At 37.1% G+C, this 14,581-nt stretch overlaps 2 protein-coding genes across 3 annotated transcripts in view; one reads left to right on the forward strand and one right to left on the reverse strand.

Moving 5' to 3' along the window:
* The window catches only part of LOC125225762, a 216,825-nt gene extending 211,714 nt beyond the window's left edge, over positions 1-5,111 (reverse strand). For both annotated transcript variants that reach the window (XM_048129608.1, XM_048129609.1), the window contains exon 1: positions 4,920-5,111. The gene's annotated coding sequence lies outside the window, so the exon portion shown is untranslated. The remainder of the gene's footprint in view (positions 1-4,919) is intronic.
* Positions 5,112-5,619: 508 nt separating this feature from the next.
* LOC125225494 (17-beta-hydroxysteroid dehydrogenase 13-like) lies at positions 5,620-13,764 on the forward strand. Its single transcript, XM_048129236.1, has 7 exons — positions 5,620-5,768; positions 6,832-6,979; positions 8,659-8,810; positions 9,041-9,218; positions 10,248-10,433; positions 12,148-12,330; positions 13,280-13,764. Coding segments are annotated over exons 1-7 (930 nt in total). The 5' UTR covers positions 5,620-5,766; the 3' UTR covers positions 13,361-13,764.
* The last annotated feature ends 817 nt before the right edge of the window (positions 13,765-14,581 follow it).

The following is a 14,581-nucleotide window of genomic DNA, read 5'->3' on the forward strand; positions in this document are numbered from 1 at the left end:
CAAAATGGTTTATTTAATGGTAAGTAAATGGCTTAGAGGCATATAGTCCAACTTTCATTGTAAATTAAATCACTATAAGAAAATATCTAGGCGGAATAAGATTATAGGCTAAATGCAGAAAAAATCAACTACATAAACCTATCTCCTATCTTCCAAATATCTTGTACAGTCAAGTGTATGACGTCCATTTATGAGGATCGGTCTGGCCTAGTCCTCAGTGACCCTGCCTGCTAAAGCCGCGGTCGTTGTTTCGAATCCCGGTAAGGGCATTTATTTGTGTGTGATGTGATGAGCACAGATTGTTCCTAGTAATGGATGTTTTCTATGTAAAAGTATGTATATATCTATTTAAGTATGTATATTGTCGCCTAGCACCCATATACAAGCTCTGCTTAGTTTAAGGCTAGGTTGATATGTGTAAGGTGTCCCCCAATATTAAAATAATATATTTCCTAGCCCTTTTCTGGCGACGAATCAGAAACAACATATTATAGCTACTTTTGAGTAATTTGCGTAAACCCATACTTTTATACTTACCATCATACTTTGCAGAAGTTTTTTATTTTTATTTATTTATTTTAATCCACAAATTACACAGCATAACAGGTAAACTAAATCACTGGAATTCATTACAACTAAATCAGTTATAGTAAGTACACTTATATAATAGTAACTGAGTACAAAATGTACAATATACAAACATTACAAACTTAATATACAATAGAGGACTTCCTTTTATCCATCGCCTCACAGAACCTAGAAGTTGCTAAGCAATGGGCTAGGAGTTAAAAATAAACTTAACAATTAAGGGTATAAGAACAGTCATACAAACTGTTTGCTGACCACTTTTTGCTGCTGTGTAACAGAGTAAAGTGGTTCCTATTACAAAAACGTACCTCTCTAAGAATGATTAACTTCCAATAATCATTAACGGCAGCGACGGATATATTCTTATATTGTAAGTATATTGATACTAAGCACTTGTATTAATGGAATATTAATTACTTTTCCACTTAAAAGTTTGAGCAATTTATAACTTGAATTAAACCTTTAAATACCTACGCTTGAGAGTCTTTGCGTAGGTGATTTAAGCAAAACACCGTAAGGCGTAGGCGTTGGGCTTAATATAAATTGGTTTAAGATTATAATCAAATCGAAGAAAAATAAGTAGCTGACGTAATTTATGTATAAATTGAAGATTTTGAATATTAAAATAAATACGGCTTTAGACGAAAATCTCAAAATTGGGTATTATTTTTAATGTAAACGGGCATACTTGTTCGACGTCATAGATTCTTGTCTGTGTTTGTCTGTCTGTGTGTTAAATCTTCATTCTCAGTCCTAATCCTAAACAGGACACGTCAAACTTATAACACCGGGTTAAAAGTGGCCAGTTTCAGCGAAATCATAGCTGCGATGTGAGTGTGACGTGCCATCGACAAATAATTTGGCAGCGGATCAAATGCACTCAATTTGATTGTGCATCGTATGCACGGGCATAATGTGACCTACCTACTTGCAAGTTCGGTTCAGTTCAGCTCCCGAATTGTTCGTGTTACATATGAAGTTCACACAGAGTTAGAACACGATTGCATTAGTAATTGTCTAACTTGAATCCCTTTTACAAGCATTGTAACTATGTTTGCATGAGGCAAATCTTGCAACTTGAATTTGATAATTTGCATTGCTTTGAATCGGATGACAATGAAATATTATGGTGACATGCAGTTGATCTGATAGTGGAGACAGAAGGTGGACTTAAGGAAGTCTGTGATAAAACAATGTAAGGTACCTAATAGGCGAGGCGACTAAAAAAACTAATTAGTCCGTCAGTTAGATTATCAAATAATTTTAGACACGTATTATTTCTTTTTTCTCGTAAACGAAAAATGACGACGGTACAGTGCGTTGAAGTTTCGCGTGACGTCACGGCTAGGTACAATTTTTACTTAGAAAGTGACGTCACGTCACAAGCCCCCACTCCGGAACTTTGATGATGATCTTTGTATTTTTTCATTAATTAGAAAAAGCGAAAAATATGTGTTCAGTATTTTTGGACGATTTAACTGACGGACTAAACAGAATGCCATTTGTTTTAATGTGGTCGTCAACCCTATTGTGTGTGTAGTTCTTTAGGACTTTAGAATTGTTTTTAGGAAATCGATGGCAAAAGCTTATTTACCGGCAGGTCATAAATAATCTGAGCCTTTATCACGTCTTGCGACACTGTTGCACTTACATATAAAATAATACACAGACATTATAACAGATGATAAAGACGCCTACCTTAACCTTATCGAAAAGTTTAAAAATGGGCAATTGGTACATTGGTAGCGAAAGAACAACCAAAAGGCCGAAAGAACCACCAATGTTAAATAAGTGTTGCTCTTAGTACTCAAGATCTCAAGAGGCTGCTCATTACGCGTGAATCCTCATGAAAAAGTCAATTACCACATCCGGAGTTAGAGCAGCGTGCACGTTCGCGCGTATAGCTCTGTCTCGTTTTATAGTTGTTACGGTAACGATGCTTGATATGTCTCGAATGGCACAATCGCTTCACGAAACGAAGCGCTAGTAGATATCTATCTCTATCGCGCTTGTTACGGTAACGATGCTTGATATCAGGTACTGTTGGTAGGCAGCGAAGTGCGACTGGAAGCTGGGAAGAAAAGTTCAAGGATGCTCTTATCAGTCAGGGTTTGTGTTGAAGTCTAGTCAAAGGTCTTTGCCGTATAACATAAAGGTGTCAAAATTTCAGTAAAACCTAGCAAATTTGTCACTTCCACCGCATTATGCCTTTACCTTCACACAGATGCGGTCACATGATTACATTACACATAATAGCGTCTTCAGCGTGACCTACGGTAACACAATGGCTCATTACGAAGATTACGAAAATACCGGCTTGAAAAATACAATGATGGCACGATTGTAAAACAAGCAATTTGAAGTGTACCACGATTGTAAAACAAGCAATTTGAAGTAAACATAAATACACTACACTACGGAATTTTTACTTGTAATATTCTCAAGGAAAGGTACTACATTGTCGCTTAACATAAGGATCTAATTTTTTGTCGAAAAAACTGACAAGAGGTCAGCGGTGACGGTAGGGCTGGCAGCTTCCTCGCCAATATTTTTAGTTTAGTTGGGTATTTATTTTTAGTTTAAGGTTTAAATAATGATTAGTATTATTGTTTTTATTTATAATTTTGTATCCAATAAATTGTACTATATTTGTGAATATTTATGAATATTTTTTTCGTATCATTATAATTATGAATAAGTTGTTAAGGCGTTCTTATGCTTATGCACAATTTGGTACTTTTTTATGCGACAGGAGGCAAACAAGCAGACAGGTCATCCGATAAGGGATCACTGCCGGCCATGGACACCCGAATCACCAGAATGGTTGGAGGTGCATTGCTGGCCTTTAAGGTGGGTGGGCGTACACTGTTCTCTTGAAGGTTGTTGAACTTGTACATTAAAGTTTTACTGATATTTATGTAGCTAACATCTCAATGGCCACTTGTTATTGCAGCTTTCAAAGAATTGATAGATAGATAGACAAGAAGTATAAAATCAGTCTTTACTTTTTTAACATTCAGCAAAAGATTATACAGTGGAACAAAAAACAATGATTATAAATAGAGGCAGACAACAAAAGGCGGTCTTATCAACTTAAAGAGCGATTATGTCCCAAATTGTTGAAAATCATATCATATTTAAATTATAATTTTGGCGATAATATTCTATGAATCATTATATAGATAAGCACATTAATATTTATGCAGCTGAAGTAATTAGAGACATGAATAAAATTTACATATCAGTGTCAATTTTGTTATCTAACCTGAGCCTAAAATTACACAATTTAAATTAATTTCCGAGTCATGAATTGTAGTAGCAAGAAACTTGGGCCATCAAATTCAAGAGATTTTTATGGTTTCTTTTCAAGCACTTGAGCTAAGATGTGTAAGGTCAAAAAACTTTAACTAGGGGACTAAATTTGTTTTGGCCTTTACCGCATATTGTTCCATACACGGTTGTTATAAACTCTACTCTCCTGACAGATATTTTAAGCCTCTTGTGCGCCACAATAATTATATTCATATGGCTTTTATGCGGACTTGCGGAGATGCTTTCTGGAACAAGAGTTATTAATCTGAATGTCTTGAAACTGTTGCCGTCCTTGGTTTTGGAATAGTCTAAACAAAGCTTGCTCGAGTGTGGAATACAGATTTTGTCTGTATCAATATTTAGTGAATATCTCCTTTGCTCCTTATCAATATTAGTGGATCAAACAACTTTGCCCCCTTCTTGTACAAATATTTGTCTTAATAAGTTTGTTTGGCTACTGTTGCAGCATTTTTAGATACAAAATATTATTACACTCTTTTTACATTGGTAATTGGGTTTAACTCTGACTCCTGTAAATTCAATAATAAGTTTTCTTTTTTGTAAATAATATAATAACATAATTTTTTTAAGTAATCTCTATGATAGCTTCCTTAATGCTGCTTTAAATTAATTAATTCAAAATGTACTATCAGCTGCAAAAGTACATGGAAAAATTATGAATGAATTCATTCATAACTTCGCCAGTTTCGGTCTTCGACCTGGCGAGGCTGGTTATAAATCCAACACACTTGGTTGGATCCCAGGTGTGTTGGATTTATAACCAAAAGGTTACATACTAGAGACTATGTTAGGAACCTCTATGTAAGGCTGCCTGTCTATAAAGTTGTCAAATGTATAGAAAAGAAATATATTTATTTTGTCGTAGCCCGTCATCCGAGTTGTTTATTATTTTTAACGGTTATGGGTCCAGCACGTGGTAGCAGAGCGTGGTTGAACCTTTATTAGTTCACAGTTCCCAATAAAAGGAAATAAATACGAACAGGTAACTATGCACTCACCTTATATCCAACACAATAAAGCACTAATCCAAATAGGTACCTCCAATCACAAAGTTTGACACAGAACTATCACGTTTAAACACTTCTTTGAACAAGGTTTACTGCGTTAGCAATATGAACACACGTACATTGTATATTTATTATTTAACTTAACGTATAACGCGATAAACACGCAAATAAAAGCGAATAAAGCTCCAGTCAAGTTAGTAAACTGTCAGAATGACAGTTGTGTCTGTTGTCACCATGGTGACAGTTTAAAGGAGTTTTTCGGAAGTACTTAAATGATATGGTGTTCGAAATTGTTTAGCGCAAAGGAAAAAATGCTGGTAATTTTCACATACAATTTTTTTATTTCTCGTGTTGAGACATTAACTTAAACAGCGTAAAACTTTAGTTTCAAAAGTCACATATAGATGGCGCTAAATTCAAATTAGCTATTTATAAAAATGCTTACAGTTTCATCAATTCAGTTTAGGATTCAGTTTTTAAGTAAATATGCAGAATAGAATGTAAAAACGAATTAATTAATTTTAGATGTCTTTACTTATTACGTTACCAGTTTTAAATAAGGAGTTTTAATGTATTTTTTCCAAAAATATATGTGTTCAATGATCTCATGATGCTAATTTTAACTTTAAGTTTGTTTACATTATATTTAAATGTATTGTAAGAGTTAGTCACTTGATAGATAAGTCCATAAGTGGATTTCGCATACATCAATATGTCTCCAACTAACTAATTAACCGATAAGGAATGTACCTAACTATTTTATCATACTTAAGTTGGAGAGTGGAGTAAACACATTAGTGTTATTCTATCACTGGACATAGTTTGAGCAGGATCTAAAATGTAAGTACCTAAACTTTAAATGCCGTTACAAATTGTATACAGTTCGCTAGAAACTAAAAAGTTTTAGTGCATTTAACATGACGGCATATACCTACAGAACTAAGGTAGGTACTTACAGCGGGACAAATTTCGACTGGGAGCCAATTGTAACTGATCCATTTTTTCCACTATTACACTATGACGTTGAGTTCCACATATATCCATTGAACACAACTACCATATATAACCGGTGGACACTCTATTTAATAAATTAAAAATGCACATTGTAAAACATTGTATTACTTAAAGGGACCAGTTACATTTGGCCCCTAGTCGAGATTTGTCCTACTGTACCTTATCTAGGTAGAATAACGTTTTTGAGTGGGGTCCTTCCGTTTCGTAAGTCTTCATATTAAGCCATATCTACTGGGAATAATCGAGAGTCTAGGAGGTGGCCTTTGTCTAACAGAGTAACAGCGGGACACTTTATTTTAGAATGTGATTACGAAAGTCCAATCCATCTCTCTACCTATTTAAGCTACTATAACTCGCTATATCACGGTGAATTTAGTAATCAATTCTTCAGTTAATGTGGCTTTCGAGGTGGGATTTGGGATCCGGCGATTCAGGGGACGTATCGAACATTTTCACGTTCGCGTTCCACGATGTGCTTAGGAGCATTTATTTCAAAACATTGCTGGCATTTTTTTTGACGGAGTGGGAATATAGTTAGGCACGATGTGTGGGACTCGCCGTTTCTTTCCCCTCTCCTAGCGTGAGGGGGGAAACTTGGCCCTACCCACTAAACCCACTCCGGCGTTTCATCCTCTTTGCCGTTCGTGAGAGTGCGCTGGGGTCATGTATGTCATTCACCACGGAAGACATTGCCGGCCTACCACCAACCAGAAGTGACAATCATTGACGCTTCGTGGCGATCGAAACGTGAGTCATCTGACTCTGTCGAGCTAGAAGAACGATGGGGAGATCCAGCGACGAAACACGGAAGAACTTTTTATGATTGTCCGCCAACTCTTCGACTGAAAACCTTAGTATTAAGTAACATATCTCAAATGTATTTTTGCAGGGCAGAGGAGCCGACAGTCATCACAGTCTGCCGTCTGGCGATCGAGGTGATATCGACTCTGTTGAGGGTTATTTTGGAACTGGCTCGAGGCATATATCTCTCATTCGTGCCAAAGTCTCCGAAGGATGTTTCGGGAGAAATTGTACTGGTATGTGCTACTCCTTATTAAATTTGTATACATAATATCAATTTAGTTGCTGTAGTGTAATTATCTGACCTGAGACCTGGCTCTGACAATAGATTAACTGTTAACAACAGTAGGTATATCAGATATAGAGATAGGCTTATATCAAATTTGTATTAGGCCTTTGACAAGTACTAATAATCAACCTATATTTATGTCTCGGCTACCTACTCATAGGAGAGCCATAGAACACAATCTATGTTAGGTAAATTACTAAATTAGAAGCAGGTATAACAATTATATGAAAATCTTTGGTACATGGTATAAGGACTGGTCTCTCATAGACGTTAGTGACCTAGTGACCCTGCTGCGAAGTCGATGGTCCTGGGTTCTAATTTCGGCTGACCGTCACATGGGTATTACGTGAAGAATGTGTTTCTATAAGATGTTGAGTTTGTGTGGTTAGACTTGCAGAGTTAGAAGCTTGGCTCTTCATGAGATCTGATAAGTTTTTCACTTGGCCAATATGGTCGCGTCTTGCCTACAGTTTTTAATTATACCAATATATTTGAAATCTGAAAACAAATTGAGTTAGTCGGGAGTGTTCTTATAGCCATGTTTCATGAAAATCGGTCCACTATATCGCGGTCAGGGTTTTTTTTTCAAAATTTTAATTACTAGAACCAGGACATTACAAACCCGTTATGACCCGATTTTTTTTAGGTCTCGGATTTGAAAAAGAATTAAGCATATTCGTTTTTGAAGGGACTTTAGTTCATTTCAAGCTTTATTATATTTTTACTTGTCCGTACAAAATTGGGTGCCACATGGCACCGCTAGGCTAAAATGGGTTAATTATACCAAAAGTATATACATTTTCCGTGGCTTTTCGCTATAGAGCAACGTATTCTAAAACCTCATGGTACAGGCCCTGTTTATTTGTTGTTTAACGTGACGCTAGACAAATCACAGACATCAGGGCAGCTGTATCAAAATTATCAGATTATCACATACATCGGAGCATTCGTATCGAAGATTATCCGTAATTACGTTTTTAAATATCTGGTCAATAAACTTAGGCAAAAAGTTTAATAAACAATTCACACGTGAACCCATAGGTTATCAGAAACAAGCTAATAACGATTTGAAACAAAGAGCCCCAACAAGAGTCGATAATGAAAAAGGCAATAATAATAAATTCGCATCTACTATAGTCTCCATTCTTTCCACCGCTTCTTTAGTGTTGCTTCAATAATATGGCAAAAACAGGACCCTTAGGTATTTATAATACGGCTTCTTATTTGAACGCGACTTCCGGTCTTGAGATTTTTACTTTGTAAGTATTGTAGGATATCGTTTAGGAGGCAAAAATCTCAAGTTCACATGTTGGTGGAATTTAATCGCTCACGAACTTCTCGGGGAATAAAATATAGGTCATCATCATCATATAATAATTTAAGAGCTTTGATTTTGTCGATGAGTACTTAATAGCCAATCCGGTCATTCCTGGAGCAGTCTTCTAATTTGCTCGTTAGTAGTCTTTTTTATTTCCGTTGGATCAAGTACCTATGTGATCCTAGGCTTTCCACGACCTCTCGCCTTTTCAACTCTGCATTTTAGAATGTTTAGAGCGCATAAAGTTGCCAACGCGAAATCATATTAATTAAATGTAAAAAAATATACTACCCTTTCCATTGATACAGATTACAGGAGCCGGTCACGGCATGGGCCGCGAGGTGGCTATCCGCTTCGCCAAACTGGGGGCTACCGTCGTGTGTGTGGACATCAACAAAGAGGGCAACCAGGAGACCGTCGACCTGATCAAGGCGGCTAAGGGCACTGCTCACAGATTTGAGTAAGTTCCGAAATCTAGCATAGCAATTTTAGATGCGGCTTCTCCTAGGACACCCCATAGGTGCATAAGGCCTTCACAAGATCCTTGCACGCCTTTTTATTTTGAGCCACCGTCTTATCGCTGTTCCAGCTTAGTCCAAAAGTCTCGTATCTTGTTTACGCTTCTTCTCAATGCGTGTAGTTTAGTAAAGTCCATGTTCCTTTAAACTAGTTTAACCCATCTCCTTTCAGGGCAGACGTCACAGACCGCGACGCAGTGTTCAAGCTAGCGCAGCGTGTGACCATTGAAGTTGGTGACGTCACGATCCTGGTCAACAATGCTGGCATCATGCCATGCAAGCCACTGCTGCGGTGGTCGGAGAAGGAAGTTCGCTCCACAATGGATATTAACGTCAATGGGAACATTTGGGTGAGTATCAACAGGTTTACGTACTTGAAAAAAATTACGTATTAAAAGTAAGACTAAGTTTAATGGTTAACAAATCTAGGAAGGGAATTAGGTACACCATTTTCTCGATGTGTTGCAATGCTGACATGTAGAGCGAAGAAGTCGTTAGCTCTACCCTACCAATTATGTCAATCAGAATCATCGCAATTTAGGTACCTATTGTACCTACCTAATAAAAATTCTGTAATGCTGGCTTTTTACGTTATTTTGGTAATCAAAAGAAATGTATTAATATTAAAAGAACTGCTTGAATTAAAAGACAATAACAATAACTCCATTGTGATGGTCTAGAGGACAAAATAAGAAAAAACAATTACTTAGGTACCTACTTAAATAGACAATTACGTAAATGACTTAGGCTGGCATGTAGTAACCTAATAACTTAAATACACTGCACATATCTTATCTATCAAGCGCTTATCAATGTTTGAATGGACAATACAAAATCCAAAGCGCTTATCAATGTTTGAATGGACAATACAAAATCAAAACTTTGGACTCTCTTGAAAATTCATCATTTTATTAAATCTAATCGCATTATACTGTTATTAAAAGTTTAACCTTTTATTCGAATATGCACCCTGTGGCTGCAAAGTTTAAATTGAGCATTTATATCGGTAACATCTTCCGGTTCCATGCCTTCTAAGGATCTGGATTTGTGTAAGGTGTCCCCAATTTTTTTTTTCTAGAGTAGGTCATCCTTAATGGGTTAAGTACAGATGTAGTGCGAAAAGATTTTCCTTCGAATTGTTACGGAAACGTACGTACGTGTCATGCTATTTCAGTCAGTATCAATACAAGATGTACTGACATTGACTGAACTAGCATGACAAATACGAACGTCTCCGAAGGAAACCCTTTTCGCACTGCATCTGTAGTTTGTAGCTAATTTGTTTTTCTCCACTCAACCCAGCGGTACCTATTGAAAATACCAAAACAGAGTAAATCCTCCATACCAATAAATTTTAACGTAAGATCCTGTATTTCCAGATGATCCAAGCCTTCCTCCCCACCATGTTGGAACGCAACTACGGCCACATCGTAGCCATGTCATCCATGGCTGGTATGATGCCTGTACCTAATCTGGTGCCTTACTGTGGTTCCAAGTTCGCTGTCAGAGCCATCATGGACACATTAGCATTAGAACTTCAGAGCCAGCCGAGAGATGCCAGTGGAGTAAGTATTAGGGTGGATCAAAAAAACACTTTTTTGGAATTAGCAAACCTAATAGTTATCAATCAATGAACCTTAGTCTATGAAGCCTTTGTGCAAAATTTCAGCTTTTTTAATCAACATCTTCAACCCCCGCATTAGGTTTGAAATTTTGAAAATCTCATACAAACCTGAAAATTCAACTTTCATATTTAAAAAAAAATTCGGCTGTATTATGTTAAGTATATGTTATTGATACATATCAATATAAGAAACTACCAAAAATTGCGAAAATAGCATCAAAAATCGCGAAAGTTCGCCTAGTTTTAGTACATTTGCCGAAATAGCCGCTAAAATACCGAAAATTTGCGATTTTTAACGCTATTTTCGCAGCTTTTGGTAGTTTCTTGTAATAATATGTATCAATAATGTATACTGAACATAATACTGCCGAAAGTTTTTTTTTATCTGAAAGTTGAATTTTCAGGTTTGTATGAGATTTTCAAAATTTCAAACCTAATGCGGGGGCTGAAGATGTTGATTAAAAAAGCTGAAATTTTGCACAAAGGCTTCATAGACTAAGGGGCAGTGATTGATAACTATTAGGTTTGCTAATTCAAAAAAAGTGTTTTTTTGATCCACCCTAGTAAGTATACTGGTCTCTGTCACTCTTTTAGCACTAACACCTTACAATACCATGTGGTAGGTATTATGGGCTCAATCTGGTGCCTTACTGTGGCTTCAAGTTCGCTGTCAGAGCTAGCGTTAAAACTTCAGAGCCAGCCAAGAATTGCCAGTGGAGTAAGTGTACTGGTCTCTGTCACTCTTTTAGCACTAACACCTTACAATACCATGTGGTAGGTATTATGGGCTCAATCTGGTGCCTTACTGTGGCTTCAAGTTCGCTGTCAGAGCTAGCGTTAAAACTTCAGAGCCAGCCAAGAAATGCCAGTGGAGTAAGTGTACTGGTCTCTGTCACTCTTTTAGCACTAACACCTTATAATACCATGTGGTAGGTATTATGGGCTCAATCTGGTGCCTTACCGTGGCTTCAAGTTCGCTGTCAGAGCTAGCGTTAAAACTTCAGAGCCAGCCAAGAAATGCCAGTGGAGTAAGTGTACTGCTGCTGTCTCTTTAACTCTTGTAGCAGGCTCACCTTAAAATATCTTGTCAACCATGGCTGGTGTGATACCCGTAGGTACCTTATCTGGTGGCTTACTGTGGCTTCAAGTTCGCTGTCAGAGCTAGCGTTAAAACTTCAGAGTCAGCCAAGAAATGCCAGTGGAGTAAGTGTACTGCTGCTGTCTCTTTAACTCTTGTAGCAGGCTCACCTTAAAATATCTTGTCAACCATGGCTGGTGTGATACCCGTAGGTACCCTATCTGGTGGCTTACTGTGGCTTCAAATTCGCTGTCATGGACACATTAGCATTAGAACTTCAGAGTCAGCCCAGAGATGCAAGTGGAGTAAGTAGAGCATTTTGCTTCTAAGGAGAGATTGTTGTGAAACGTCACTTCACCACACCTAAGTATAAAGTATAGTTTATGCAAAAGTCTGAGTATACTTTATTTTCAGGCTATTAATAGTTATTTAAATATTTATAATGTGACTACAAGTACCTACTTTGCAAAAGATAACGTGATTCTTAAATCTAACATTGGGAAAGAAACAGCTGTCAGATATTTCACTATTCATATGTCCTTGACCTCAATTAAAAATGTTTTTTTTTGTGTTCCAGCTCAAGTTCACCACCATCTGCCCCTTCGTAGTCAACACTGGTCTCTGCCACCGGCCCAAGTCTCGCTTCCCCGCCCTCATAAAAACAGTGGAGACTGCTGATGCTGCTGACAAAATCGTGGACGCTGTCCGAAGAGAGATTAGAGAAATATCTATTCCTGGGGATCTCCATTATCTAGTTAGGGTGAGGATAATCTTCTTGTGTTCTGAAAGTTTTCTCTACTCGTTGCTGTTCTAGACTGATTGGCGGTGTCTTTAAAACATGAATTAATATTTCCCTAAAAAAGCGCTGGTAGCCTAGCGGTAAGAGCGTGAAACTTTCAATCCGGAGGTCGCGGGTTCGAACCCCGGCTCGTACCAATGAGTTTTTCGGAACTTAGTGCGAATGTCATTTGATATTATTTGCCAATCGCTTTTCGGTGAAGGAAAATATCGTGAAGAAACCGGACTAATCCCAATAAGGCCTTCGGGTTGGAAGGTCACATGGCAGTCGATTTCGTAAAAACTAGTGCCTACGCCAAATCTTGGGATTTGTTTTCAAAACGGACCCCAAGCTCCCATGAGCCGTGGCGAATGCCGGAATAACGCAAGGAGGATGATGACCAGTCCAATCCCTAATATTTGTACTTGATGCTGTCCTAGGTATTCCTTTCCTTCTTATAGGATACTAGCTTTTGCCCGCGGCTTCGCTCGCGTTAGAAAGAGACAAAATGTAGCCTATGTTACTCTCCATCCCTTCAACTATATCCTCTTAAAAAAACACGTCAATTCGTCGCTCCGTTTTCTCGAGAAAGACGGACAAACAAACAGACACACACACTTTCCCATTTATAATATTAATATATATATATATATATATATATATATATATATATAGTATAGTAAGTACGGATTTAATTTTCATGCATTATTTATTAATAGCTGATTTTCTGCACTCTTTAGAGAAATATGCAATGGACCCCTAAGGCCCACTTGCATCAACCACTTAACTCAGGGTTAGTGGGCTGTCAACTGTCAAATTCCATATAAAATGGTGGGTTAACCCTCCATTTTCGTTGGTGCAAGTGGCCCTAAGGGACGCAGGGTTATAGTAAGGTCAAACTAATAACAGCTTTCAACTTTTTCATTTTTAGTACTTCATGTGGCTGGTACCGTTCCCCGTGGTGAAGATCATCAACTCCTTCATAGACGCTGGCGTCAATCCACACGACTAGAAGAGTGACATTAAATAATTGGATATGTGACGTACAGACAGATAAGGGTTTGAACCCTAGAAAGGAATGGCAATAACCAAAGAGCTTTTATTTTTTCAGTTAAATTTTTATTTTTTATTACCAAAGAGACTTTGTAAGTTTAAGGGCCAGTTGCATCAACCACATTTGACAGACACATCATCGTCACGCAGCAGACGTCTATGGAAATTCCCATACAATAAAATTTAACGAACGCTTTAACGGCGACAGACGGTTTGGTGCAACCGGCCCTAAGTATAACGTGGTCTGTGAGTATATAAGCAGTTAGGCATGTCACAAATCATGTAGGTACATTGTACATACACTTTTTTGTTTCAATAGACATAGTTAATCTAGGTAACAATATAATAAATGTTTTGATTTGGTGTCTTGTATTTTTTTTTGTTACATTCATAGTAGGCTACTAGACTCATATCGAATTTGGCACAATAAATTATTGTCTTCTGTAGTACCTATTAGACATTAAAAAAAAAACAATATTTATCGATTTTGGGCATTAAAAATGTAAGGCGTATTTTCGATTTAAAATGTGTGGATATATTTTTTTTTTGCCACCGAAAACGCTGCCAGCGATGTAGTGACGTCATCGAATTCAAACTTAGGTACTTCATGTCAAAAATGTGTCAAAACAATCACTGACATAGGTAAAGAACTTTATGCCTCATCATGCCTCATACTTGAAAGTAAAAAAAAAATGTTTTCGAGTAGAATGACGTGCCGAAGCACAGATAATCTATAGATTAACATGACTGTGTTGTTTTCGCCTGATTACTTAAAAGTATACTTTAAAAATATTTTTTTGCTCTTTTTAGGTCATAATAAAATATGATAATATTTTATTTCAGTAAATTGGACAGTACTTAATCATATAAGACGGACTTCAAAAAAGTTTCAAGTAGCCTATTGTAATTGGGAGTTGACAAGAAAATAAACTTTCCAAAAAGTGTGAATATGTATGTTTTAATTTAAAATATACCTAGTCCGGACTCCGGAGTATTTATGGTGACCTAATTGCAACAAATTTTACAAATGATGTTGTCCGATAAAGCAGATTGTTTGTTTTGAATCCATTATGATAAGATTGATAAGTGCCATTTCAAGTATGGATCCATGTACGATAACGCGACGATTGAAGTTGTTGTTTAAACTATAGGTACCTCAGTAAGAAATGTGCCTTATTTG

This window comes from Leguminivora glycinivorella, chromosome 4 (genome assembly GCF_023078275.1).
Source record: "Leguminivora glycinivorella isolate SPB_JAAS2020 chromosome 4, LegGlyc_1.1, whole genome shotgun sequence".
Lineage (NCBI taxonomy): Eukaryota > Metazoa > Arthropoda > Insecta > Lepidoptera > Tortricidae > Leguminivora > Leguminivora glycinivorella.